Raw genomic sequence first — 27,005 nt, forward strand, 5'->3', positions numbered from 1 at the left:
TAAAATTCCACAAGTGGCTGACAATAACAGCAGAGCAACAGGATTCTGATTACATTGTAATAATGCGGGCCTCACAGCAAGTCCACAGCTATTACCCAGCGATTAGGCGCCAGCACCTGGAGAAACTCCATTTACACTGACTGCTTCAATCTCCTCCACAAGTCATTTACAAATATATGATCCTAATTTCTATGAGAGAAAAAAAGACATGCTGGGACTAGAAGATTATTTGGACAATTTGGATCAACCTATTTGATAGTTTAATGTGTGCTTTAAAAAAAAAGAAACTTTTTCTAAACTGCTAGGAACATGATCATGAAGTGAAAAATAAAACTAGTTATTTCAGCTTTTTTTTTTTATTACCTTTCCTTATTTTTATTTTTACATTCTTTTCAAAACAAGGAAGTGAAAATGCCTAATATTTCTGGATAAGCACAGTATCTGATGCAGTTAACAGCTTCTCTAGGCTTGGAATGTCTACCCTTACCCTTCTGAATAGCCTCGGGCAATGACAATGGATTTCTCTGTGCCTCAGTTTACAAGTCCAGTAAAAGATAAAGGTAATTTCTTATTGCCAATTAATGTTATAAATTTATGTAATGAAGATGAAGAAACTGCCTCTTTAAATCAACATATGATGACATACAGCACTAAGATCTGAGTGTAATAAAAAGCCTACAGTTGAGGTCAAAACAATCAAATAAGGGCAATTAATGCCTCAAAACCTGAGAAGAAAATTTCAGATTATCTCAGCAAATAGCAGCATCAGCAGTCATGCACAACATTAGCACTCTTCCAGCTAAGGTTTCTTTGGTCCCTGGTTTCAGGTTAATTTTATGTATTCACAAGACAAGGGCAAAAAGAAAGGTGAATTTCTCTTCTAAAGAAAAATTCCCAGGCATGTCCCCTATTTTCACTTTTCTGTAAGTGCCTTTCTTCAGGGTGGCCACTATAATTCCAGAGCAACATGGAGTAAATGCTAGGACTCACGTTAAGCACAAAGTTACCATCTTTTCACAGGTATCTACCATTAGCATTACATGATGTGAATGCCGATGACATTAATTGTTTATACTGCTAAATCATGCTTTTAAAAATCTATTCAGTTCTTTCTTTATAATAAGCACTATAACTAGGTAGTTCCCATTCAAAGAAAACACATGGGTCTTTGTCATTAAGGACAGTTGAAGAGGACACTTTGGCATCTATCATATATTGCAATGACATGTAACTATATGTACACTATCATTTTGAGCATGCCTAACCAGTCCCTCCAACTAGACATGAAGCATCTTCAGGGCTAAAAAAAGATACATTATTTACTAAAGCACCTAGATCTGTGGCCCCTAGAGGTGGAATCAAAGCCCTTAAGTACTAATTTTTGCTCCATCATCTGCTAGCTGGTGATCAAAGGGGGAGGAGGGGTATAATTAATCTAAGCTTGAGTTTTTCCCCCATGTGCAAAACTGGAATAATTCCTAACTAATCTAACCTCATGGGACTGTGGTGAGGTGCAAATAAAAAACTGTACACAGAAGTTCTTTATAAATAAAAAGTATTATTATTGCTAGTGAATGTATGCTGACCAATTAAAAGTTCAAGGGAGGAAAAATACATTTCAGTTAGGGCTATTCGAGAAGTTCTCATAGAAGAGGTGAAATTTGAAACAGTCTTTAAAACAAGCAGGATTTGGAAAGAGAAAGAAACATTCCGGGTGAGGGGCAGTAGAGGAGACGAGACACAAAAGCTTGGGTATTTTCCCAGAACAGTGAAGGCTAGATTGTTAGCCTTCGTCAATAGGCTGATGTTAAATATCAAGTTAAGGAGAGATCCTAGAGGTAACAAAGAATCATTGCTGAGTGGGAGAATAATTTGGTAAGAGGGCATTTTGGCCATTTAATTTTGTGGTGGTGAACAGAATGGAAACTATCTGGAGGGAAGAGTGAAGGAAGATAGGTAGATCGCAAGTAAACCTGTTGTAGTGTCTCAGGTGTGAGGTGAATAAGGTTTTAAACCAGAGAGATGGTAGTGGGAATTAAAAATCTGAAAAGAAAGAAAGGGAAGAAGGGAGGGAAAGAGACAGTACAAACAAAAGACAGACCTTGGTGACTGACCAGATACAAATAAATACATAGATTGTGGTAAAGGAGTAGCATCGTGCAATGGCAAGGAAAAAGAGGAAGTCAATGATTTCTGAATGACTGGTTACTTGGGGTTTTTGTTTTGTTTGGCGGGGCCGGGGGCGGGGGGTGGTGGAGCAGATGGGGGGTCAGAAGAGGTCAAGAAAAATGATGGAAATTTAGTTTTAAACTATGAAGTTTGATGTCAGTGCGAGATACATTTTAAATAGTTGAGGTCTATATTTCTTGACATAAAAAGATATTTATTATATACTATTAAGTCCCTTTGGAATTTTACCCCTATAGGCAGAGAACTATGTGAAGGACAGAGCCATCAACAGTGATAGGCTTTACAAGTAGCAACTGATAAAAAGATGGGTATGATATCCAGCCAGCAGGAAAGGAGCCGTCACAGGTTTCCACCCAGCTGAGGGCTTACGTTTTGCTGGGTAAACTCTCTGAACATTGCTGCCAGCCTGTCATCCTCAATATCACAGTCAGTCTTGATAGCCACATTCAGAATGTGAATAGGTTCATCCCTGGGGACCTGTAACCCAAGAACACAAGACAAAGACATTAGGAGACTGGCTAATACAGAGGCAGAGAAAAATTATAGTACTTAGTAGAATGACTGAAAAACAGATATGCCCCACAGGAGATTTTGATTTGCCCACTAGCACTCATAAGCAAATTGAAACCACCACCCAACATCCACAATGGAGATTAAATGAAGTAAAATATCCAACTTTTAAAAGATAATGCAGCGCCGAAACCGGTTTGGCTCAGTGGATAGAGTGTCGGCCTGCGGACTCAAGGGTCCCAGGTTCGATTCCGGTCAAGGGCATGTACCTTGGTTGCGGGCACATCCCCAGTGGGAGGTGTGCAGGAGGCAGCTGATCGATGTTTCTCTCTCATCGATGTTTCTAGCTCTCTATCCCTCTCCCTTCCTCTCTGTAAAATATCAATAAAATATATTTTAAAAAAATAAATAAATAAAATAAAAGATAAGGCAGCAAAGGCATTAGCTAGACGTGGCCCTAAACCTTGACTTGACATGACCTTGAAGATCAGTCTCAATTTTGTTACCAATAAAATGGGAATGAAAACAACAGCTACATCTCTTCACAGAAGGTGAAGAAAAATGAGTGAAAGAAGCCATCTGAACATATTCCCTCATAACATATTTCCTAACAATTTATCATACAGTAGAAGTGTCAAACCACAGAAAAAGAATCTGGTAGGGAAAAACAACAACTTATTTACTGAGAAATGAATAGAAGGGATTTAATAAAAGGACAAAGTTTTAAACAAAATGCATATTTTTCCTGCTATCTAAGTGTACCATTCCCTGAAGACTATAATAGTACCACTGTGCAAATATACAAGCCATCACTACATAAGAATTGAAGCAACCAAAGCTGAATTCTTTGAAACAGCATTCAGAGATCCAGAGGCAGCTACAATGGATACAGCCAAGCCTATTCCACAGTATGGATTCTAGAATTAATATGTTTTATTTATGTTTTAGGTCAGAATTTATATTCTACAGATTTCCAAAAATACTTGATGAGGTATATAAAATTAAATAACATAAAGTAGGGTAAAAAGATGAATTCTTGCCCTGGCCAGTTAGAGCATCAGCTCATGGACCAAAGGGTCACAGGTTTGATTCCTGATCAAGGGCATGTTGTTTGGTTGCAGGGTGGATCCCTAACCCCGGTCAGAGTGCAAACAGAGGCAACCAATCAATGTGTCTCTCTCACATCAATGTTTTTCTCTTCTCTCCCTCCATTATCTTTAAAAAAGAAAAAGAAAAATCAATGAAAAAAATATCCTCAGGTCAGGATTTTAAAAAAAGATGAATTCTTTCCTATAACACTCCAAAGTCAGAAAGATAGTATATACACAGTACAAGTCATGTATCTGAAGGAGCAAAGCAGTCTCCCAAAGGGACAGTATACCTTGTCTTCATCGTATAGAGACGTGTGACCTGCCTCAGGGAATGTGGGGCTTTGGGGTGGGGAATCACAGAAGCAGCCCATCACTTCACCAAAGATCCTGAAAAATACCAGAGAAAAACACCCACCATGAAAATCCAAGTGGCAGAATATGAACGCTGCCACTGCCAGCTCAGTCTAAAAGAATAATCTACCCTACCTTGTGCTCAACAGTCAACTGAACGCAATCACCAGTGGCTAGAGGTGATATGCAAAATTTCACCAAGTGGCAGAAATTAGGGGGATGGATTGTTTCAACTTTAATAAAGCATATTTTTTCTTTTTAATAAAGAATGATCTAAAGCTTTTAGTTTTGCTTTTTTTGTATGTAAGATATGAGCACTGCTGTCATCATCAGTCTTAAAGTAACAGAAAGAGCCTGGGACTGGAGCAGTGACAGACCAATGTAATTACCCCTCCCCCTAGGGTAATGCATCAGTATACATCAAGAGATAGATGCTGAATGCATTTAATCAAAAGATGTATCGTCTCTGGTGGGCTCACTCTAGTGTTGTGTTTAATTTCTCCTGACATTTCACTCATCACAGAGCAGACAGCTTCTTCTGCTAGCTCCTAAGGAAAACGATGGTTTTTGTTTGTTTCTTTTTTTCTGACCAGGCTCATATAACAACTAGAGGCTTGTAGAGTCTGAGTGAGAGGTAGAAATGGAAGGACATATACCTCTCTGAGGGCATATACAGCAAGGGCTACATCTCCTTAGCTGGCTCATGGCTCTTCTGGGGACCTTTATTCATTTGGCAGAAATCTGAGACTCCCAAAACACAGACGCCCATCGCTCCTCTTGTACATACACAGCTCCACAGTGTCTTACCTGACAAAATCTTCAAAAGTCCGAAAAGAGACCATTCCGCCCATCCGCTGACATGGTGGAGTGAATGAGTTGTCCAATAGCACATCGCTGACATTAGCTACATGAGTCATGCCACAGTGGTTGAGGTTGGAGGAGAAGGACATTCTAAATGGTAATTCAACCAAGTGTGTCAGACAAGGAGGGTAGGAGCAAGGGCTGGGAGAGTAACAATAGGGAAAAGGAGCTAGGAGAAAACTCAGAAATAGGGTCAGGTTGCAGAGCAGATTTGGTTTTTTACCCAGTATGGATAAGGCTGTCTTGCTATAGTCACATTAACCGTTTCATTTGAATTCCACCACCACCACCACCACCACCCCCGCCCCATGTATACAGACACATAAGCTATATTTTTACCACTCCAAAATTTCTCCAAATAAAAATCTAAGGACTGTCAGGAATTTCATGGCAGTTTTAATACAATGACATCATGGCGTGTCTGATGAATAAACAGCACATAGGGGTTAAAAACCATTCTGCATCTTCCCCTTCCCTAAAACATTTCCTATTTTAAAAGGAAGTAAGCAAGCCAAGTAAGTTGTAACTAGGCAACACTTAAGGCATTTTTCTCTAGTAACTGTAATAGATTTAAGTATTCACAGATAGATATATGCATGTGCAACAACTCTTAAGTCATTTGGAATGGTTTAGTAGATCATTATAAAAAACATTATTTACCATACAGAAACAAGTCACAGTCTATAAAAGGAACTTATGAAGTATTTACTTTTTTCTTTAATGGGCTGATAGAGATAGCAATCATAAGGTTTATAGCTCCTCCCTTTTTGAAAGAGAGACATTTTCAATCCTAAATTGCAAAATTTCTATTTTATAGTCAGACATTTCTATACTAAGGTAAGCATACCTTCACCAAAAGCCCTTAATAAATCCCAGCAGGATATGAAAGGGCAGAGCATGGGTCTCACAGTATGTGTAAGCATGACAAACAAGTGCTAAATGGAGATGCTCGAAGAGAACTGAACTGATTTGTTCAATCTAAAAACATAATGAAGCTGTATATTCCTTGATGCACCTCAGCAGTATGCACTGATAAATAATACTGTAAAGTGTTTCTGAATGCCCAGTCAATCAGGGCAGCCTGTTAGGAAGGACCAAGCTGAAGGATGCCTCTAGGACTTGCCTGACATGTTACCGGCATACTGATCGGAAGCAAGTTCAGAGCAAGGCAATGGCACCTGACCTTCAGGGAGCTGCTCTAAAATCTCCTTAAGTGCACCACCTGCAGCATTGCAGGGGGAAGAGAGCCAGCAATGTGGACTTGAGATCTGGGCACATACTGTACTCTACTGCAAATTGTAATTATAAAAGGCAATGGAATTTTTTTTATAGGATGGAAGTGCTGCTCACACAGACTATAGAGACTGACACTCCGGGTTTTTATTCCCTTGGCAACTCATGACTATGAAGAAGGTACTTCATCTTTGATAGTACTGCGGAATAGAAAGGCAGGGTAGGGTGGGAGAGGAAACCATTGATACCATGAATGAAATAAACAAACAAATGAAACACAGCAAGCAAGTCTTACACATGGTGCTCACTAGAAATTGGGATTCAGAGTTGTATGAACTCCGAAATGCTATCATCCTCTTTTCTAGGATCACCAAATATATTCACTAAAGGAGCAAGTTTGTGAGGCATGGTATCTTTTCTACCTGCCTGATAGTAGAAAGGAAAGATAAAAGAGTTCCAGGTAACACTTAAAGGGAACTCCCTCTAAATAAGCTATCAGGCTGTGCTTGTGACAAACATAGGGTTAAATATCTTTTTCACTCAGCTGAACCCCATGGGAAATATCCACTATTCAGTTTCCCTTGGTACTATGTTCATGGGTCAGAACAGCTGAAGGCAGGCAGGAATGAACCAAGCCCAGTCTCCAAGGGTAGGCAAAAGGACCAAACAAAAGCACTCCCTTTCCGCTCCCATCTAAATTGGATGCTAAAAGCTTTAACGAGTTTTGATTACTTAATATTTAAAGGGAGAGGGACAAAATAAACATAAGCCTATAAATATTTCAATGTATAAGTGATCATGTACAAAGAGCTCGCCACCAACCTATTATTGCTTTAGCATTCTGTGGATTAAATTCCAATCAGAATTGCTTTCCTCTCAAACTTGCATTGTGTTGCCTTGCTTGGCTCAGAAGCAGAAGGAACTCAAAGTACTAAAATATCACTTGTGTTATATTGGCCTAGAAACCTCTTCCCAGGGCTACACACATCAAAACTTAAATATACTTTTCCAATGTGACTCTTATTATAGGTCTGAAATAAACTTGACTTTCATATCATTATCATCATTTTAGACAAAAAAAAGCAAACAAATTTATAAAACATGAGATCAGCTATTTCTGAATTTGCATCCCTCTGAGAAGCAAATAAGAGAAACTCAAAACTGAAAAAAATTAGGAACAATTTCCCAGGATAGTGATAACCTTAAGGGGTTCTCCTATGAAAGCCCCAACCAGACATATAACAAAAAAAAAAAAAAAAAGTTTACAGCAAAGATGAACATCAAGCAGACAACTCTCCTCTCATTGACAGCTGACAAGAGCTTTTCCATACTGAGGCTTTTCAAGCATTGCTTTTTTAATAGCTGAAGAAAAGCTGAAGACATGTTTTCCAAATAGAAAGAATAACTTAGTACATCCAAAGGGGAGCTCAGGATAGACTCCCTGGCAGAAGGTAACGTATTAGCTTGTCCAGTATAGGGCTATTTTCCCCCCTGATTTCACTATTCTAAGTTACAAAAAGGGTGTTTTTAATTGGAAATGAAAAAAAAACTAAACATACGGTACCTGTTTAGCGTGGGGATGTTCCCTCTGTAATTAAACAATCACAGTTAGTTACTCATAGGTTAGTAAAAGCCATAATAAAAGAACTGTCAGAGCAGATACACACCAGTTGTGAGGAGCTCCAATTTGGCAGCTCTGGCATTCAGCAGACATAAGTGCTCATTACCCTTCCACCTCCAGGGTGCCTCCAAAGAGGCATGCCTCCTGACCTACCTCACCAAGCAGCCGTTATGGAAACGGTCAAATATATTTACCATGGATTTTTTTTATAGCTCTATTACAAAAAAAAAATGCAGAGTAGTGATAAAACATGGGCTCATGAAAATTAATTTAAGTTATATGATATGGCATATTAACCTTCAATATGAAATAGAATTCTTCACAAGATTCTTAGAGAATCTTCTTTCTTGTTCCTACTTTGCTAAAAATGTAATAAGGAGGTCCAGAGAAGTTGATTCTATAACCCCTCCCACCTTAATTGTTTTTGAAGAATATGTTATGAACCTACAAACTCTCCTCCAAAGAAAAGGAGCCAGTGAGTTCCCAAGCTGCCTTTCAAGTCTCTTCCACCAACATCTTCCTCCCATAGATCTGGGTGGGACAGTGGTGGTGAGTGGTGGTGGGTGGTGGTAGGTGCTGGGTGGTGGTGGTGGATGGTGGTGGTGGGTTGTGGGTGGTGGTGGTGGTGGTGGTGGTGGGTTGTGGGTGGTGGTGGTGGTGGTGGTGGTGGTGGTGGTGGGTTGTGGGTGGTGGTGGTGGTGGTGGTGGATAGTAGTGGGTAGTGATGACAGCAGTGGTGTTGGTGTTGGAAAGGAGGGTGCTTTGTAGTACAGGAGCTTTAAGGAAGTGAAAATCAAGTAGGAATATAATGATAAATGATTCTATGGCTAGAGGGATATAATATGTAAAAATTAACACTTTTTAAATTATCATTTATATATTTTGTTTAGAGTAATAATGACTTTTTAAAACTGCTGAAAGCTTAAAAACTCTAGGCCTCTCATAAATAAAACCTTACCTAAATTTGGCTAACCTTAGTTATTCCCAATAAAGAATGTACCAAAATCATGAAAGAAAGACTAGGGTAATTATGGAAACTGCAAAGCAAGTCTCCTATTTTCACTTTGGTCTTTGCTACCAAATCTTTTTGTTTCTTAAAATGTCAGGCATTTCCTCAACATAAAGAAAAAAAAAAACCACACCAACTAAAACCTCTTATTTCCAATGTTAAAAGGGCAAAGTTATACTTACCACCCACAATTTAGGAGGACTGTAAGGGGGTTGATATCTTAACCTTCTAACATTCTTTTATCAGCATTTAATCATTGTTGGGGTTTTCTGGCACACAGAGGACTTAACGGACAGAACGTAGTGGGTGGTGCTGATGATATGTGGGAAGGAGGAGAGAGGGAGGAAAATGATGCACTTTCCATGGCATTGAAAGGAGCAGAACAGACTGAGCTGGCCATATAAATAAAAAGCTGTGACATATCACTGCACACAAACTGTATACCTCGTGTGATTTGTGAGTAGCAATGCTCTCTGCATCAAACCTGTATCACAGAGTGAATTCCTAAGACAGCAAGCGCAACCTCCGAGTGCAAAAACCTGCACCTTTGCTGTGTGCATTCTTTCAGCCTCTCACTCAGGGGAATAGGTTTCATTTTACAAGACATCCTTAGCTATAATGCACTGGGCCCTCAACAACAAACATGAAGTATGCATACGTTCTAGAGCAAAGGGAGGTAAAACTAAGAAAATTAAATGTAGACACTAATGAGAACATATAAAAGTCTTGCTTTTAAGATATAAAGGATTCTAAAGAAAGGAGTCACCTGCACAGTTCCTTCCTATGAACCTCACTCAGTTCAGAGAGAAGGACCCTATAACCAAAGCAATCTCAGGCTCCATCTATCCAGGTTTCTGGAATTTAGAAACCAGTATAATCTCTCTCAACTGTTAACCAATTTCTTAAACTAACAAAATGGTCTCGCTGCTTCTGTAGCTACACTTTAATCCCTTAGGGAATCTTCACAGGACGATGGCCAAGTTTTCAGCAGAAAAGGGCCTGAATTGAAAAGAACACCATCAACCAAAAGCCAGTCCTTCACCATCAGCAATTCTCATGCTCTCATAGGGAGCCCCCTGCTGCTTTGTTATAGAAATTGTGCATCATCTACACAGTATGGGGTATGAACAAAAACTCCCAACATCTCCAGTTTTTAAAAGAATGGCATCAAATCAATCATGTAAGAGGTAAGTTTAGAGGCAGCTTTTCCTTTTTGGTACAATAAGAATTTGTGGGGCTGGAGAGAAGGAAGGATAAATTCTCTGTTACAAGGTAAATAGTTAGCCATGTCCATATGATCATTTACATATTTTGTTGCCCTATCAGGGGCTATCTGATCAATTAAAGATTATGACCAATGTGGCATACTGTACAGTATTGTTATACACTAGGAGGTTAGATGCATGGTCTGCATAAAAACAATCAAGGAAGAGATTGTATGAGTCAACTCTTCCATTTATGTGGCTAAATATATAGAATAAAATCTACCACATTCACTGCATACCCATCATGCAAAAATAATCTAATTGCTCAATCTCTGATAAAGCAATCAACTGCATTTTCAAACACATGGGATATAAATTCACTTCTCATAAGACATTTGCTGTTTAGGCTATTCAAAGCACTTACGATGAATCTTCATTCACAATGTTTTGATGACTATTGGAATCATTTTCTTTCCAGTAGAACAGCTCCATTTTATAGATGTGAGAACTGAGAAACCAAAGGGGATGCATTCCAAGGACACTGTTCAATAGGCTTGTCATAAACCAGAATCTAAACCGGGCAGTTTCTCATCGCAGTTTCCGAGGCTAGCATTCCACATCAATAAAGAATAAATTTAAAGAAGGACAAGAGAAATCCTTTGAATTCTGAGGTTCTTGGCATTAAGTCACCTCTGATTTTATTGATCTGTCTGCCTAGAATGGCTGGAGAGCCTGCTTCAATATGAATGCAAAGTCAGAGTTGCTGCCTGCTAGCTGAACCCTCTTTATTTAAGGAACACTGACTTCTCTGGCAGTCACAAGTTCTCTGAGCCTTTTGCCATCCCTTCCAGCTGAATTTCATTTTGCTTGATTCTAGCTGGCCCTGAATAAATTTCTTATCATATAAAAATGCTCCCGATTCTTCTGCCTTCTAACATGAAGGGGAGGAAGACCCTATATGAAAATGATAGGGATGCATGCAAACAAGCAGTGGTTACATCAAGCTGTGACTGAGAGCCATATAGGGCAAATCTTTTGAAATCAGGCAGCAAAGCAGAATAAGAAGAGGTCGGCTGAATAACCTACTAGTAGTCACTAACAGCAGTACCATAGAAGAAAGAGCAATTTGACTGGCTGTGACCAGTGGTGGTCTCCGTGCGTGACTATTTCTGCAGGAGAATCCAAATCAAGAGCTTTAAAACACATCTGAACCATGTATTTCAATTGGCATCTCCCCACCACCTCCTCGCAGTTCAGATGCCCTCATTCCAATGTAGAGCTTTAGTTTACAATAAAATGATCATTGATTCATTCATTTGCAGCCTCTTTAAAGCCCTTCTTTGCTCTGCTGGAAGATTTTGCTCTTTCTGAAACAAGTATGCCAACAGAGCTGCAGCATATTACTGCTGTGTGCTGTATAATTAGCTACAAACCCACAGCACAAAACTACAGGGATTTACAGGTGCCCTGGATTCTGCTTTTCTTTCCCCCTGGAATCAGCTAGTCTTCCTTGACAAGAAGGGACCTTGGGCTACTCTAATGATATATTGAGAGTTTTCAACTCAACTCTCCAGTCTTACAAGTCTAGAGTGCCAAAATAACACAGCAGAGACCGGCAGCTGAGCCATGGATACAGGAAAGCACTTTGGTAAGCACTTAAACCTGCTGAGCATCTTCTCTTCTCCCAGATGCTTGCATCTTATCAGCACACTACCCTGAATGAAGCAAGCACTATAGGGTTTTATTTATTTATAGCTCATTCTGGCCTGCTAACGACAACCCAGTGCTCATGCTGCTTTAAAAAAAAATGCTACAAATTGGGTAATTTTGGAGTATCTCAATCTGATCCAAAGACGGGCTTAATCTCTGGGTGTCAAAGATTATCAGAATTCTTGAAAATGGCAGCAGGCTGTAGATTAGTCACATGGAAGGCTTCTGATTCCTGAACTTCCTCACAACCATCTTCATAAAAAGAAGGTCCAGAGGCCACTCACTGACAGCTAAACATTGAAGGTGCCAAGCAGCCTAAACTCAGACATGACCAAAACATGTGCTATCAAAGGAAAACACAGCCGAACTCTTCTGGATGTGAGACATGAAAAAAAGGAAAGTGCTTGAATTAAAACATTATAATAAAGAAGGCCAAATTCACAAAGAGCAAATAGCAGAGAAGGTACAATACAACTTGACTTAACTAAAGCATGGATTTCCACCTAAGAAATAGGTGGAAATAAACACCAATAGGTCCTCCCCCATTACATATGTATAGAAACATACAAAATATACTTTTTTTTTTTTTTTTTGGTATAGCAAAGGTGGGAATTTATTAAAGGACAAATACAGACTCCCACATAGGGAGAGGGAAGAGTCCCACAGAACGGACTCCCACATGGGGAGGGGGAAAGGGTCCCCACAAAATATACTTTCATCTCCTGCATCAATTTGATGCTTATTTGAATCACAGATAAAGTTTTTAAAAAATGAACTATGTTTGTTAATGTGTATTATTCATGAAAATCATTTGGAGTTATAAATTCTAAACTCCCAGACTGTCATAATATGTACAGCCATATGCATAGCCACAGAGTTTATGGGATAATGTACTTTACATATGTATGTATAAATATAGCTATATTTTAGAAGATCAAATACATAGGCTGACTAAACAACTTATCTGCTTCCAGATTATTCACAGTAATTTAATATGCCCAAAGCTAAGTGAAATCCTGAATGTCAAATGATTCAATGAATTGTCCAAAGTAAAAACATTCAGGACTCTGATTTAGTGTAACAAGCTCTCCATCACTAGTCGAGTGAGTGATAAACTCGGGTTTCAGAATGGGGGAAAAAGACAAATACACATACCTCGGGCTCTAAACCAAGCCTAACTGGAGAAGAAGGAGAAAAAGGAATGCTTAATAATATAGTCTGAGCGCTGGGATTAATCCATGTAAAATACTGGTGGAACTCACCAAAGAGCTGGGCTGATGGAATCTTAGGCAAGAGAATCAAGTCCTGAAAGTCTGGGTAATAAAATGTTCTCTTAGTACAGAGCAGCAGCCGTCCAGACTATTCCTGCACCAAGAAATGACTGAAGAAACTCATTCACTTCTCCTTTAAAAACCATTTGCTAACTGGTTACAAGTCACTGTTAAAAAAAAAGAATAAAAGCAAAAAAAATCCCCTCCCCTCAAAAAAATTCATATACAGTAGGACATAGCCTTTCAATGCTAAGAAGATAAAGAAAAACACACATATGCGACATGTGTACAGGTTTCCTATTATGCTTAAGTCAGGAAAATCTCTACAGCTGCTGCTATTCAAGTGAAGGAAGTTGAAGAAGAAAAGGGTTATATATATACCAGGAGCTTCCCTGAGTGAAGCTCTAATAACTGGATCCTCTAGTGAATAAGACCTGGGAATGTCAAATAAATTGCAACTATAGTTCCCAGGAAAAAACTTGGAAGTCTTGGGTAGAAGATCAAGAAGAAGATAACATACCTTGACTGAAGCCTATCTAGCAAGAAAGACGATGCAAGAAGTCATTGAGATTCTCCATAGTTTTCAATTAGCAATAATCGTTCTTTGGATAAAGCGCAAAGCTTGAGATTAGAAATAAACTGTTTAGTCATGTGCTCCTTTTTAAAAAAAATATTGAGAGCGGTATTAGAAAAAAAACAGTCAAATACACTGAAACAGAGTAACTAAATGTCAGGAAAGTTTCAGTCAAGCAAAATGATTAAGTGCGAGAGATCTATTGTGCAACATTGTACCTACAGTCAATATTGTTCACTTAAAATTTTGTTAAGAGTATCTCATGTTGTGTTCTTTCCACACTAAAATCAATTTTTCAAAATTTTAAAACATCTCAAAGCCCTATAATGAATTTAAACAAAAAAAGGATCAAACATGTTGGCTACCCAATAACTACCTAAGTGTGCTAAAAAAAAAGGGGGGGGGGGAGGGGGGTCTTCTCCCTTCCTAGAGGCTGCTCCGCTTATTTGCAATGAAAATCACTTGTGTTTTGCCTACTTCCCTAAAAACCAAAACGTGTTCTTCATGGCATAGGGGTCTTCAACCCAAACACTATCCTGAAAAAATACTCTGCTGTTTTTAGTTTGCAGACAGAAAGCCATGTTTCATTCCAACCCATGAGGGCTAAATCACTAATCAAAAACAAACTGCAGGAATGGAATTTCACCACGTGACCTTATATGTAACAGGAAACTGCAGTCTTGTGTTGATAATATACCTCAGAAAGATATTCACTTCTAAGGACTTGCTGTACACATTTAGTCTAATTCAAACAAATGAATGACTAGAAGTGAAGACCAAGTGCCAGGGAAGAAAATGCAAAAATTGGTTAAAGAATATATCTATTTCCTTCCCCAAGAATTTTTGGTTTATCAAGCCTAATTGGGAAAAATATTATAAATTTCTGTTTTGTATTGATAAGTAAAATATGAATATTCATATGCCTAGTCTCTGTTCTCATTGAATATTTTTTAAAGCATGCATTAAATGTCATAGAACAGTGGTCGGCAAACTGCGGATTGCGAGCCACATGCGGCTCTTTGGCCCCTTGAGTGTGGCTCTTCCACGAAATACCATGTGAGGGCGCACACGTACAGTGAGATTGAAACTTCATGGCCCATGCACAGAAGTCGGTTTTCAGCTCTCAAAAGAAATTTCAATCGTTGTACTGTTGATATTTGGCTCTGTTGACTAATGAGTTTGCCAACCACTGTCATAGAAGAATATCTATAATATCAGGTGTGGATAATTCTGTAACTACTAAGAACAAGCAACATAAAAATAAGAGGTTGTGCCAGTCGATGTCTTTCTCTCACATCAATGTTCTCTCTCTCTCTCTCTCTCTCTCTCTCTTTCTCTGTCTCTATCTCTCTCTTCCCTCTCACTCCCAGTGAAAGTACATTTTTAACTCCATGTTAAGCATGTACAAGCCTGAAGGAAACATGGATGGATAAACTCTTTCATCCCCATGACTTGAGCATTTAAAAAACATATATTCTATACCCATGTTGATAGTAGCATTATTCACAACAGCCAAAAGGTGGAAGCAACCCAAGTGTCCATTAACTAATGAATGGATAAACAAAATGAGGTCTACACACACAATGGAATATTATTCAGATTTAAAAAGGAAAGCAATCCTGTCACATGCTTCAATAAGGAGGAACCTTGAGGACATTATGCTAAGCCACACAGGATAGGACAGACACTATATTCAATTTATATGAGGTACCTGGAGCAATTTCATAGTGATAGTACCTAGAATGGTGGTGGCCAGGGGCTGAAGGGTGAGGGATGGGGAGTTACTGTTTCATGGGCACAAATTTCAGTCCTGCAAATGAAAAAGTTCTGGAGCTGGGTGATGGTTGCACAGCAATGTGAAAGTATTTAATGCCACTGAATTGTACATTAAAATATTATTGAAATGAAAAAATTTATATGTATATTTTACCACAATTAAAAAATGTGTATAGCCAGTCAGAGAAAGACAAATACTGTATGATCTCACTACTATGTAGAGTCTAAGGAATAAATAAACCGATGAACAAAATGGAAAAAAATAAGAGGTTGTGGGGGTTTTTCAATTCCTCCAAGAGGTAATGCTATTAACATAAAACAAAGAGGACTGAGTATGATAGTCCTAACTAATTTCTGGTCTAGTGTTGAGCTGTCCATGTGGCTAGAAAACTTGAAATATGTCTAGCATGTATCAAAACATGCTGTAATTATAAAGTATACATAAATATCAAAGACTTAGCATGAAGAATAAAAGATATCTCATTAATAATTTTTTATTACATATTGAAATAGCATCTTGAATATAATGGGTTAAATAAAATGTTATTAAAAGTAATTTTATCTGTTTCTTAGTAACCTTTTAAATGTGGCCAATAGAAAATTTAAAATTACATATGTGGTTTGCATTATATAGTAACCCCTCCTTATCTGCAGTTTCATTTTCTGTGGTTTCAGTTGCCCGTGGTCAACCAAGGTCTGAAAATAATAAATGAAAAATTTCAGAAATAAACAATTCCTAAGTTTTAAATTGTGTGGCATTCTAAGTATCTCACTTCATCTCATCACATAATCATTGTCTCATCTCATCACCACAAGAAGGGTGAGTAGAGCACAGTTAAGATATTTTGAGAAAGACAGTTCTATTACTTGAGAAATTCCCAGAAAGACTATATTCACATAACTTTTATTACAGTATCTATATAAAAGCCAAGCGACCGGAACAAACGGTCGTTGTGACACGCACTGTGGCTGGCCAACCGGCCCAATCGGGGACAGGGCCGGCCGGCCAACTGGCCAGCCAACTCCTGCCCCACCCCCAACACCCTGGCCCCGCCCCAATCAGCCCCCATCAGCCCTGATTGGGGTGGGCTGGCTGGACCCCACCCGTGCATGAATTCATGCACCTGGCCTCTAGTGTTACTATAACTGTTCTATTTTATTATTAGTTATTGTTGGTAATCTCTTCTGTGCCTAATTGAGAAATTAAACTTTATCATAAGTATGTATAGGAAAAAACAGTATATATACAATAGGGTTCGGTACTATCCATGGTTTTAGGCATCCACTGGGGGTCTTGGAATGTATCCTCCATGGATAAGGCGATTACTGTATTTCTGTTGGACAGTACTGGTCTAGCAGTAGTGATTCTCAATTTCAGTTTTTCATCATAATTACCAAAACTTTTCCAAAAAGTGGTCCCCCTGGACTCTGTTTCAAAATAAATCAGAATTGTGGGAGTCAGGACCCCAATATATATAATTTATAACACTTCCTAAATCATTCTGAGAACCTTTAACTTGGAGGTTAGTGGACACAGTCGTGTCCTTGAGCTTTAGGACTGGGAGTGGAAGGGACACTGGTGGATAGTCTCCAGTAACTTATTTCTGTAGAATAAGAAACAACATGTTTACTACCTGCTTGTTCAAAATAGAACAAAATAGAAAAGAGTAACAGTACTGGAGTTATTAAAAAAAAAAAAAGTTGAAATTTGGCTCAAAACTAAGAGACCCTAGAATTCTTTTGTAAGGTAAGCAGGCCTATTATATAATAAAGAATTTGACTGGCCTTTATCCCTGGTTCCTGAAAGAGAACCCAAATCCTGGGAATTTCTCAAGTAATAGAACTGTCTTTATTATTCAAGAACCCCTTGGATCACACCTGAATTTATGCTGAGAGATAAAATAACTCAGGAGAGGGGCTGCTCACTAGAAAGACCAACCATGTGATCAGAGGTGTGCCCGCTGGACCTCTGTAAAAGGGAGAGGGGCTGTAGGTTGAGTTTAATCACGTGGCCTATGATTCAATCAATCATGCTATTGTAATGAAACCCTGATAAAAATTCTGGACACTGAAGCTCAGTGGAACTTCTTGGTTGGTGAACACATTGATGTGATGGGAGGATGACATGCACAGGGCAAGAACAGAGAAGCTCTGTGTCCAGGACCCACCCAGATCTTACTCAGCGTGTCTCTTCATTTGGTTGATCCTGACATGTATCCTTTATAATAAAACTAGAGGCCCAATGCAGAAAATTCGTGCTCGAGTAGGCCTTCCTTCCACTAGCTGCCAGCACCAGATTCCCTCTGGCACCCGGGACCCCGAGCTTCCCTCCTGCACCCAGGACCCAGGTTTCCCTCCCAGAGAGAGGCCCCGCCAGTTGGTTGCAGCCATGACTGCTTTCCTTGGCCCTCGCAGCCCTGGCTTTGTCCGGAAAGTCATCGGAAGGACATCCGGTCTAATTAGCATATTACGCTTTTAATATTATAGATAGTGATCATAAGCATAGTGCTTTCTTGAATTCTATCAAATAAGTTGTTACAGTGAATTGTTGAACCTGAGCGGGTCATGGGAGCCCTCAAATTTGTAGCCAGTTGGTCAAAAAATGCAGTGGCCCCATCTGTAGAGCAGTTTTGTGGAGAACTGAGCCCTTAACTTGTGGCATCTGATCTAACTGGAGGTGGTGAGAGTCACAACTGAATTGCCACTTGGTGTCAGAATAACATCACAATTCCAAACTGCAACAAAAACATTTGTAAGAAAATACAGAATCTTCTAAAACAAAATTCAAGTTGTAATAATTGCACAAATTATATTCTAAAAGGAATATAGCATTGTGATTTAATCAGATAGTACATTTTATATTCCTAAACTATTAGGGACTTTAAATCTAAGAAAGTATTAATGTAATTTTTACATTTTTCTGGTTGTCAGGAGATTAGTTTATCTTTCCTCCTTTATTTGTCCTTATCTTTATTTACCTTTAAATCTATACCAGTCATATCTATAATAATCATCTAACAGTGTATAATTTTATATTCATACAACCAAGGAAGACTTCTGAGAGACCACACACAGAATCACAGTCTGTCCAAGTCTGGTCTTTATCCATGGGGGTGTGTACACCTGAGATGTTGGGAGGGACAAGTATACAAGTTTTGAAACCGTATCAGAAATAATCAAGATTCACACCCTCAAGACAGAAAGGTGAATAAGATTTCTTAACAGTTAAGAAGCATTTCTCTCATTTTCCAGTAGACTATCCCTCACCAAACTGGACACACATCCACAAATAAAAAAGTAGGACAGGGAGAGCAGTTCAGAAAGACAAGGGGAGCGATGAGGAGAGAAAGAAATCACAAGCAGCTCTGCAGCCTGACTACAAATCACTGCCCAAAGGGAAGAGTTGTAGAAAGCAGGAAGAAAAGGAGAATGTCCTGAGAATTGCAAAGGGCATTAAGTACAGCTTGTAGTTCTCTACAATTATTCAAGGAATGCAGGAAAAGAAAGACGACTGAGGGCTGAGCCCATGTGTGCCATGAGTACTTCGCTGCTCGCTGAAGGACAACCATTTGTTTCTAGAAAATGAGATTCTGAAACCCATGGAGGCAAAAATGTACCTAGAGGTGCTTGCAAAATCAAGGACATATACCTTTCTCTGCCAGCCATAAGGTATTTTTGAGGTAGAAAAGTAAAAGGATCTTCTGAGACAAAGATGGGAAGTACTTTTTCTGAAGATACCTCTCTGCTCATCTGCTGACCTCTGCTGGATCGACAGTGGCATCCAGTGGCCAAAACTCTCAGCACAGACTCCTTTGTCTCTAGGAAGGGTTTCTACTGCTTTGGGTGAAGTGGCAATTCAGAACAAAGCTATTTCTGGTGTGTATAACTAAGGATCCCCAAAGACAGTGCTTTGTAATATCAAGTGAAGAACCAAAGGCTATAAAGAAGAAATGGAGGGGAGCAGCTTAAGATTGCTGTGGTATTTATATTTCCTGTGGTATTACTAAAAAGAATGAAAATACAAAAAGGGATGAACATATGTGTGGGTGGAATTCCTAGGTTTTCAGTGTCTCAAAATAGTTTAAAAATAAATGAGTATGCAAGATAAAGTGTTTTCACTTTAAAATCAAAGCAATACTGAAACAAATTTCCATATGTACATTGAATGTTTTTAAGGGCTTAGGAAGGGGATATCATGGAATTAGCATGACTTGATTAAGAAATTTACTTGAATTTCAGCTTGCTTCTGGAGTGTGATTTTTTAAAACTGACTGCATGTCAACTGCTATGAATTCAGGTGTCTGTTTTTAGGGAGATCATGAAATTGACTTAGGTATCACCTTAGCCCATAACAAACATATTGAAAGGAAAAGCATTCCACCCAAGATATTTTCATGTTCCAAGTGTTCACTTAAACTGCTAAAAAAGTGATTTTCTGGCAAAGTTCCAGCAAGTTAACTGCTAGGAAATTCTTTCCTCAGTGACACAGTATAAGCAAAAATGAATGAAATTATCCTAAACTTTTATCTTAATTAGATTATACTTTATCTCTCCAAGTCAAAGGTGGGGAAAAAAAAAAAAAAAAAAAAGTGGGTAGAAGAGGCTCTCATCTCCTGGTTTAAATTTGTTTATTTTCTGCTCTGCATTTCTAGCTTTAAAAAACATGGAATTGTCATACACATTATTCCCCTTAACTCTCCTGATGGAGTGCTGGCTAGCACAGGTGCACATAACAGCTCAAACTCACCTGTTTGGATGAGATGTGGGCAGCATGAACTGGAATTCCACCACGCAGGTGTTATCCTTAAGCTGGCGGTGTTGTACACTGTTAAGTTCATAGGCAATATAAGCCCTTCGAACATACACCTGGTTAAAAAGTAATCCTCAGTAAATACACTTTAAAAAAAGATGGTAAAAGATGATTAGCCCAGAAAAGAGACAGTCTTGAAAGAAATATCTGAGACAGAAGGTGGTCTATGGTGACAGAAATCTCAAGGCTCCTATAAAAATACCCTGCCTTAACTAATAAAGCTGGAATCTTGAAACTATACCCATGACTATAAATGGAAACAAAACTAGTCTGACTCTACTGGATACCTCTAGGTGTGCCATAAACCTTTCATATTAACCTAAACTCAGGAGAATATACAGAGCATATACAACCTAAACTCAGAGCATATACAACCACGACTATTAATGCATTACACATAATCATTTCAACAGAAGCAAGCATGAGAAAAATGAGAGTTGCTGATTCTGGGCCACATGAGGAGTGAAGATAGAAAAACTTGTAGTATAGTCCAACCTTTTTACTATCCTGTACATTATTCTGTTGTTCAGTTTTCATTTAAAAATCATTTTTAGATTTATCATCCAAACACTAGGCAAAAGCAGTAAGGCATAATTTGATACATAACATCTCAAACACACTACTTGACTCAAGAGTTAAGAGAAATAGCAATAGGCTTCATCTCAGCCAAAAACCATCAGTCCAACCTTGGGCACTTCAGACCATTTGCCATGCACAGAAAATGCTACATAGAATTCTATCAGCATGTGAGATATATAAGAAGGCTTCTCATTAAATGGCATGGAAGTACTGTAAAACACTTAGATATTTTTAAAATTTGGTATTTACTGAGTAGGATACATTACATGCTACCCACAGAATACAAACAGAGCAACTCAAAAAATCTCGCAACAGACTGATAGTGATGTCATATTACATAAGATCATCTAAAACACCCCTTTTCCTCATCTTCAAAAAACATACACTTGGCAATTTTACAGCAGTATTCAGGGCCTGCAATTTTTATGTTTAATGAGGTAGTGAGCTGTAGTGGAAACAGAAAAGCCTGTGAGTCAGATTCAAATGCAAACTCTTCCACTTATTATCTCTGTGAATTTAGACAAGTCACTTAACCTCTCAGAGTCTCACTTTCTTTTTCATGAAATAATTGTAGGACTAAGTGAGAAAAATAAAGCACCTAAAATACAGTTCATTAAATGTTATTACTTTTTTTTCTCATGATGAAATACTTCATAAGAGCTGCTTGACAATCCAGGATATAACTAAAATCCATTTTATTTGGCCTAAATCACAAAATGGTACATGTTCTGGTTGACCATATACATTTTTTCACTTATTATGTTATAGGGAATCCTAATTCATTATGACATGGGAGAATCAAATATATCTAAGAAGTAGAAACTATAAAAAATGCTGGCAGCTGTTTTCCTGTGACTGGGACCTAGGAGCTGGTGATTAGTTCAGCTGAAACACTTGGGTCAAGTCAGACCATAGTTCAGTTTTAGGGTAAAAGAAGACTCTACTCTAAGAACCTTAAGGCCAAAGAAAAAGAACTGATACGATATCCAAATAGAAGAATTCAACCAGAAACCAAGTAAAAGGTTATGTCATGTTATGTTACTAAGAAAACTTACCTCCAGAGCTGCCATCCGCACCACCTGGTTGCTGTGGTAGAAGAAGTTTGGTAGGACATCAAAAATAGATGTTTCAGACAAGATGAGTTTCTGGGAGGTACAAAGACAAACTTAAACCATTACAACCAAAAGAGAGCAATTTCAATGGACATATTTAGCATTTAAAGCATTTTAGTGAAACTTAAGGTTTTTGTCTATGGCCTTAACCGGTTTGGCTCAGTAGATAGAGCGTCGGCCTGCGCACTCAAGGGTCCCAGGTTTGATTCCGGTCAAGGGCATGTACCTTGGTTGCGGGCACAATCCCAGTAGGAGGTGTGCAGGAGGCAGCTGATCGATGTTTCTCTCTCATCGATGTTTCTAACTCTCTATCCCTCTCCCTTCCTCCCTGTAAAAAATCAATAAAATATATATTTTTTTAAAAAAGAAGTCCTACTCAGGCTGGACTTAAAAAAAAAAAAAGATTTTTGTCTGTGAATGTCATGTGATCTTAGCTTCTTTGTGTCTCAGCTTCCTCAAGCTACAAAATGGGGAAATAATAATACCTATGCTTGTAGGCTGTTGTGAGCATTCAAAGAGTTAATAATTATTAGAATGCATTAATTATATGCTAATATAAGTGTTTATGACTATTATTACCCTTTCTGACATATATCTGTACTCAATTTCTTAAATATTGTCTCAATACTCCACTATGGTAAACCATAGATTTGAACTCCATCTGAAGTCCTCTATTTCAACTATGAACCAAATAAACAAAAACATCCTTCTTCCCTCTCTAGGTTCCCCAGAAGGAAATCTGACGAAAAGCCTGAAGATTCCCTTGGCTAGATATAACAACATTATCCTTACGTACAGATAGACAAATGAAAAGTCATTCCTGAATAAATGATGTTGTTTAAAAAATAATAGTCATGATCCTTGCAACTAGTAAAATTAGCCAGTACTTTTTTATAAAATTGGCTCTATATAAAGCTTAATAGTAAGCATTAAAATGAAATGAAAGCATAAGAGGTAGTAGACTTCAATAGGACACTTCTATCAAGGCAAGTCTATTTGATTTTTAAGCTAAGCCACAATTCTAACAGTATTTTTAATGAAAAAAAATTCATAAGTATAAATCATTTTAGAAAGTCAAGGTATAAAACTTCATTGCACAAAAAATCAAAATTGATTGATTGATTACTCAATTAAACTATGCTTGGAGTAAAGGGAACAAGAGTGCAGAGAGGTGTAGAAAAGGGCTATAAGTATACCTGCAGGTTCTCAATGCAAAACTGATGTCCGTACATGTCAATAGCTGATAGGAAGATAGACTCTACTTGGTTATGGCGAAGCTCATATGATGGCAAATGGGAGGCAATAAGAACCTAGAGTGAGAGCAAAATAAGAGGCATAAATTCCTGAGGGAGTGATTATTCTAGGCTCCTATTAGGCAGCTCTGATACAAAAGCAATAAATATAAATCTCTAAGTGCAGGCATCAAAGATAAAACAGAGACCAAGTGAAACAACTTCTAGGTCCTGTAACATAAAGCCAATGCCACCAAATACTGCATCTCAGTTGACTCTCACCATGATTTGCGTTGTGGGCAATTTCCCATGGGGGAATGGAGGAAGAGAGAGAAAACAGCTTCAATCAAGTTCCATCAGTGCATGTGATTTACCATTGCAAATCCGCTAGTCCTTGAGACTGCTTGACTAGCTGTTAATTGGGAATCAGGTCTGGCAGGGAGCAGCTGTGGGGAAGGTGGATGCAGCAGAGCTAGCCTTTTGCAACTCTGAAGTAGAAAGACAGACTAGGAAAAACTGCTCTGACAGCCCCAGGTACTCAGTATCAAGGAAAAGGCATCGGGATGTAACACCAATGCATGTGAGGGGCAGAGAGAGTGAAAGCAGTGTCACAAACAAACAGGGACACGGTAGGACCTGAATACTCTCAGCAGGTCACTGAGAGGTTCAATAACTTTGAGTAGTTCAGTGACATGGATACAATTGTAGAGAAAGCAGAAGGTCACTGAACAGCTTCAAATGCTGCTTCCCTGTCAGTGACCATGCATTGAAACACAAAGGGAGCGACAACTCCTGGCTTCCCTGCTGAAACCTTTTGAAATGGAAATGAAGACTACAGGGTGAAACTAACTGGACTTCTCTGGGGTTGTTCTGATTGCTAGCACCTAAGATTCATTTCATTGTCTTTCTGCTTTCCACACTTGATTTCTTTTTCTATACACTTAAAAGTTCTCACCTGCTTCTAAGCTCCCTTTGAGAAGTAAGAAATGTTGAGTCTATTGCCTTCCTCCACATGACCCTGATTTACCATCACAGGGCTAGCAGGAAGGATAGGGAACGATAACAGGATTTTATATGGGGAAAGGGCTCCTATTTTAAAGATACTCAACATTAATCTCATTTCTCTTGAAAAAACATATACCACATGAAAACATTTGTTCTGAGGGCAATGGACATAGACATCTGCATTTTGTAAGTTGATGGAGTAAAAGCTCATTGTCCAATCTATGAAAACCATTCCTCCCTCACGATAACCAACAAGTGTCCTTACCTGGCGTGCGCGGAGTGCCACTTTAGCATTGGTGGTCTTACTGAGTTGAGTTAGCTCTGTGAGGATATTCAGCAGCTCGTCAGTGAGCGTAGGGTCCCGGCCACACAACTGATCCTGATTGTTTATGTGGAAAAGAACATACATATCCACATGAGAAGGCCCTGAGGTGGCTAGGACTTTGAAATGGGGGAAAGGAAATAAAAACAAAGTCAACATAGCTGGATTAATAAAAAATGCAAACTTTCCGGTATTCTTTTGCTTTTCATCTCAAACAATGTGGTAAAGATGATCCCAAAAGATGTTGCTGCTAGGGGAAGAAGCTTAAATCCCTCAGTCATTCAGATTCAAAATTCCAAATGTATTTCTTTATAAACCAACACTATTAAAATGCAGAAGAAATCATCAGAGATCATTAAAAGGGGTTAAGGGATTCTGAGTTAAGAAATAACAGGTGATGTGTTAAGAGGTTTTAAATAATATAGTGACTAAGACTTCCTGTTCCCTTTCCCACTTTAGGGGGGAAAAAGCAAAATGTAAAGCAAAAGGAACCACTCTTGATTATTTTCATTCCACAAACCAAATGTTCAGCATCCCAGGAGGGTGCAAAACAGAAACACAAGAACAAAGTATTCATTTATAAACACACACTAAATAAAAACACCATCTCATATTCTGACAATTCTGTACCCAAAAATCATTTATCCTCTCGCTATACAAGAATCATTCCACAATATATAAACATGGTGAATCCTTAGATGGATTAGAAGGACAAAAAGCAGCTCCTACAATACAATCCATGGTTTATTCAGCACTGGATCCTTTCTCTCCTAAGAATTAAAAATTGTTAAGAAAGGCCAAAACCGGTTTGGCTCAGTGGATAGAGCGTCAGCCTGCGGACTGAAGGGTCCCAGGTTCGATTCCGGTCAAGGGCATGTACCTTGGTTGCGGGCACATCCCCAGTGGGGGTGTGCAGGAGGCAGCTGATCGATGTTTCTCTCTCATCGATGTTTCTAACTCTCTATCCCTCTCCCTTCCTCTCTGTAAAAAATCAATAAAATATATTTAAAAAAAAAAAAAAGAAAGAAAAGCAACTATTTTTTAAAAAAAATTGTTAAGAAAGATATCATATTTTGAGAAAAATTTTCTTCTCCAGTGGAATGTCAGTTTATTCCCTAAATTCATCCATGTAATTTTCATCTAAGCTGAAAAACTGCAGGTGTGGTTTTTATAAAGGTCTTTTTGAAAGTTACAGAGCTACTTGTAGTAGTAGTTCTTAATACCAAACCATATAAATATACACGTTCAGGTATACCAGCACTTCCCTCTACTTGAAATTTGAAATAATTGCCTTTATATTTAGTGAATTTTTATTCTCCCCTTACTATCAATAGGATATGAAAGCTGACCAGATCCTAAAAGGCTTCCTGTTGCTGCTTTTTAATCTCCTCCTTACCTTGATTACCAGCCATTTTCTTGAAGAATCTCCATTCATACTTAGACCTTCCCCATCTCAGAAGAGTCTTTATAGTCCATGACCCCAGCTGTATAAGTAAAAGCTTGGGACTTCTGGCTTTTGGAGCAGATGTTAATTTCCCACAATACTTTTTCTACAACCCCTACTACTTTCCACATCACAGTTTTGAAGTGCTCAACATCACTATGCTGGAAAGAAGGCTTCTCAAACATTTCAAAGCAGGAATACTTTCTGGTTCCCCAACCCACCATCCAGAGCTCTGCTCCAACTGTCCAGAGTTGTAAAACACATGATGTGATTAATAGTTAAGGAAGTGCACGTGAATCTTGTTTTCATCTATTTAATGCAGAAATTCACTCATCTAAGTGGGAAGAAGACAAGCTGCTATGAAAGTGACTATAAATCCAGGGTTTGGCTGAGCATGTAGTCAGTCACAGACCAGAGAACCTATCCCACCTATCCTAAGGCATAAACGCAAAGAGGGAGAAAATGCACCTCATCGTTTGTTGAGAACCAACAAGCAAAATAGAATTTCAAGGGAATACAGAGTGAGGCGAAAGTAGACTTACAGTTGTTCCTATGTAAATAAAATAATACAATTAAAAAATACAAGAATAAATTGTGTTTTACAACTTACTTTTGCCCCACCTTGTATATAAAATTACCAAGAAAAGACCATAAAAGGAAAGAAGAATAGATAACAGTAAGGAAATCAAGATAAGGTTTTCCTACATAAATCCCTCTTTACTCATTGTTCCTAATAGAGAAAATATATTCCTTTCCGAGGTCCTCACTTCCATCCTCACACTGACCCACTGAAATATTTAAAAATCTAAGAGATGTCCTGGGTAATGCTACTCTGCAAATAGCCAGACTGAAGTCTCAACATTAACAACAAAAGCCAACATAACAAAATGAGAACACTACCCAATCATTTCCTTGAAGGAAAATCTAGGTTTACCTTTTGAGATTAAACTAAAATAAATAAGTAAAAATAAAGTTACTGTCTTAATTACAGATCCTGTCCCAAGTTAAAAAGCAAAACACACAAAGCCACTTTTTAAAAAAAAAAAAGAAATTTTTTTTTTTTTTTAAATTTCCTCTTTCCACTGGGAGAGAAAGAGAG

At 38.4% G+C, this 27,005-nt stretch overlaps 1 protein-coding gene across 8 annotated transcripts in view; it reads right to left on the bottom strand.

The window, feature by feature from the left end:
• The window catches only part of ACACA (acetyl-CoA carboxylase alpha), a 249,999-nt gene that overhangs the window by 107,214 nt on the left and 115,780 nt on the right, over nt 1-27,005 (bottom strand). For 7 of the 8 annotated variants that reach the window (XM_080677835.1, XM_080677836.1, XM_080677839.1 and 4 more), the window contains 8 exons: nt 24,406-24,519; nt 23,100-23,213; nt 21,847-21,936; nt 20,150-20,268; nt 7,801-7,824; nt 4,950-5,093; nt 4,082-4,178; nt 2,560-2,667 (listed from right to left, as the gene is read on the bottom strand). In XM_080677835.1, the coding sequence (XP_080533961.1) occupies nt 2,560-2,667; nt 4,082-4,178; nt 4,950-5,093; nt 7,801-7,824; nt 20,150-20,268; nt 21,847-21,936; nt 23,100-23,213; nt 24,406-24,519 (810 nt within the window). The remainder of the gene's footprint in view (nt 1-2,559; nt 2,668-4,081; nt 4,179-4,949; nt 5,094-7,800; nt 7,825-20,149; nt 20,269-21,846; nt 21,937-23,099; nt 23,214-24,405; nt 24,520-27,005) is intronic. The other variant, XM_080677837.1, reaches the window with a different exon arrangement.

Source organism: Plecotus auritus (genome assembly GCF_963455305.1).
Source record: "Plecotus auritus genome assembly, chromosome: 7".
Taxonomy (NCBI): Eukaryota; Metazoa; Chordata; class Mammalia; order Chiroptera; family Vespertilionidae; genus Plecotus; species Plecotus auritus.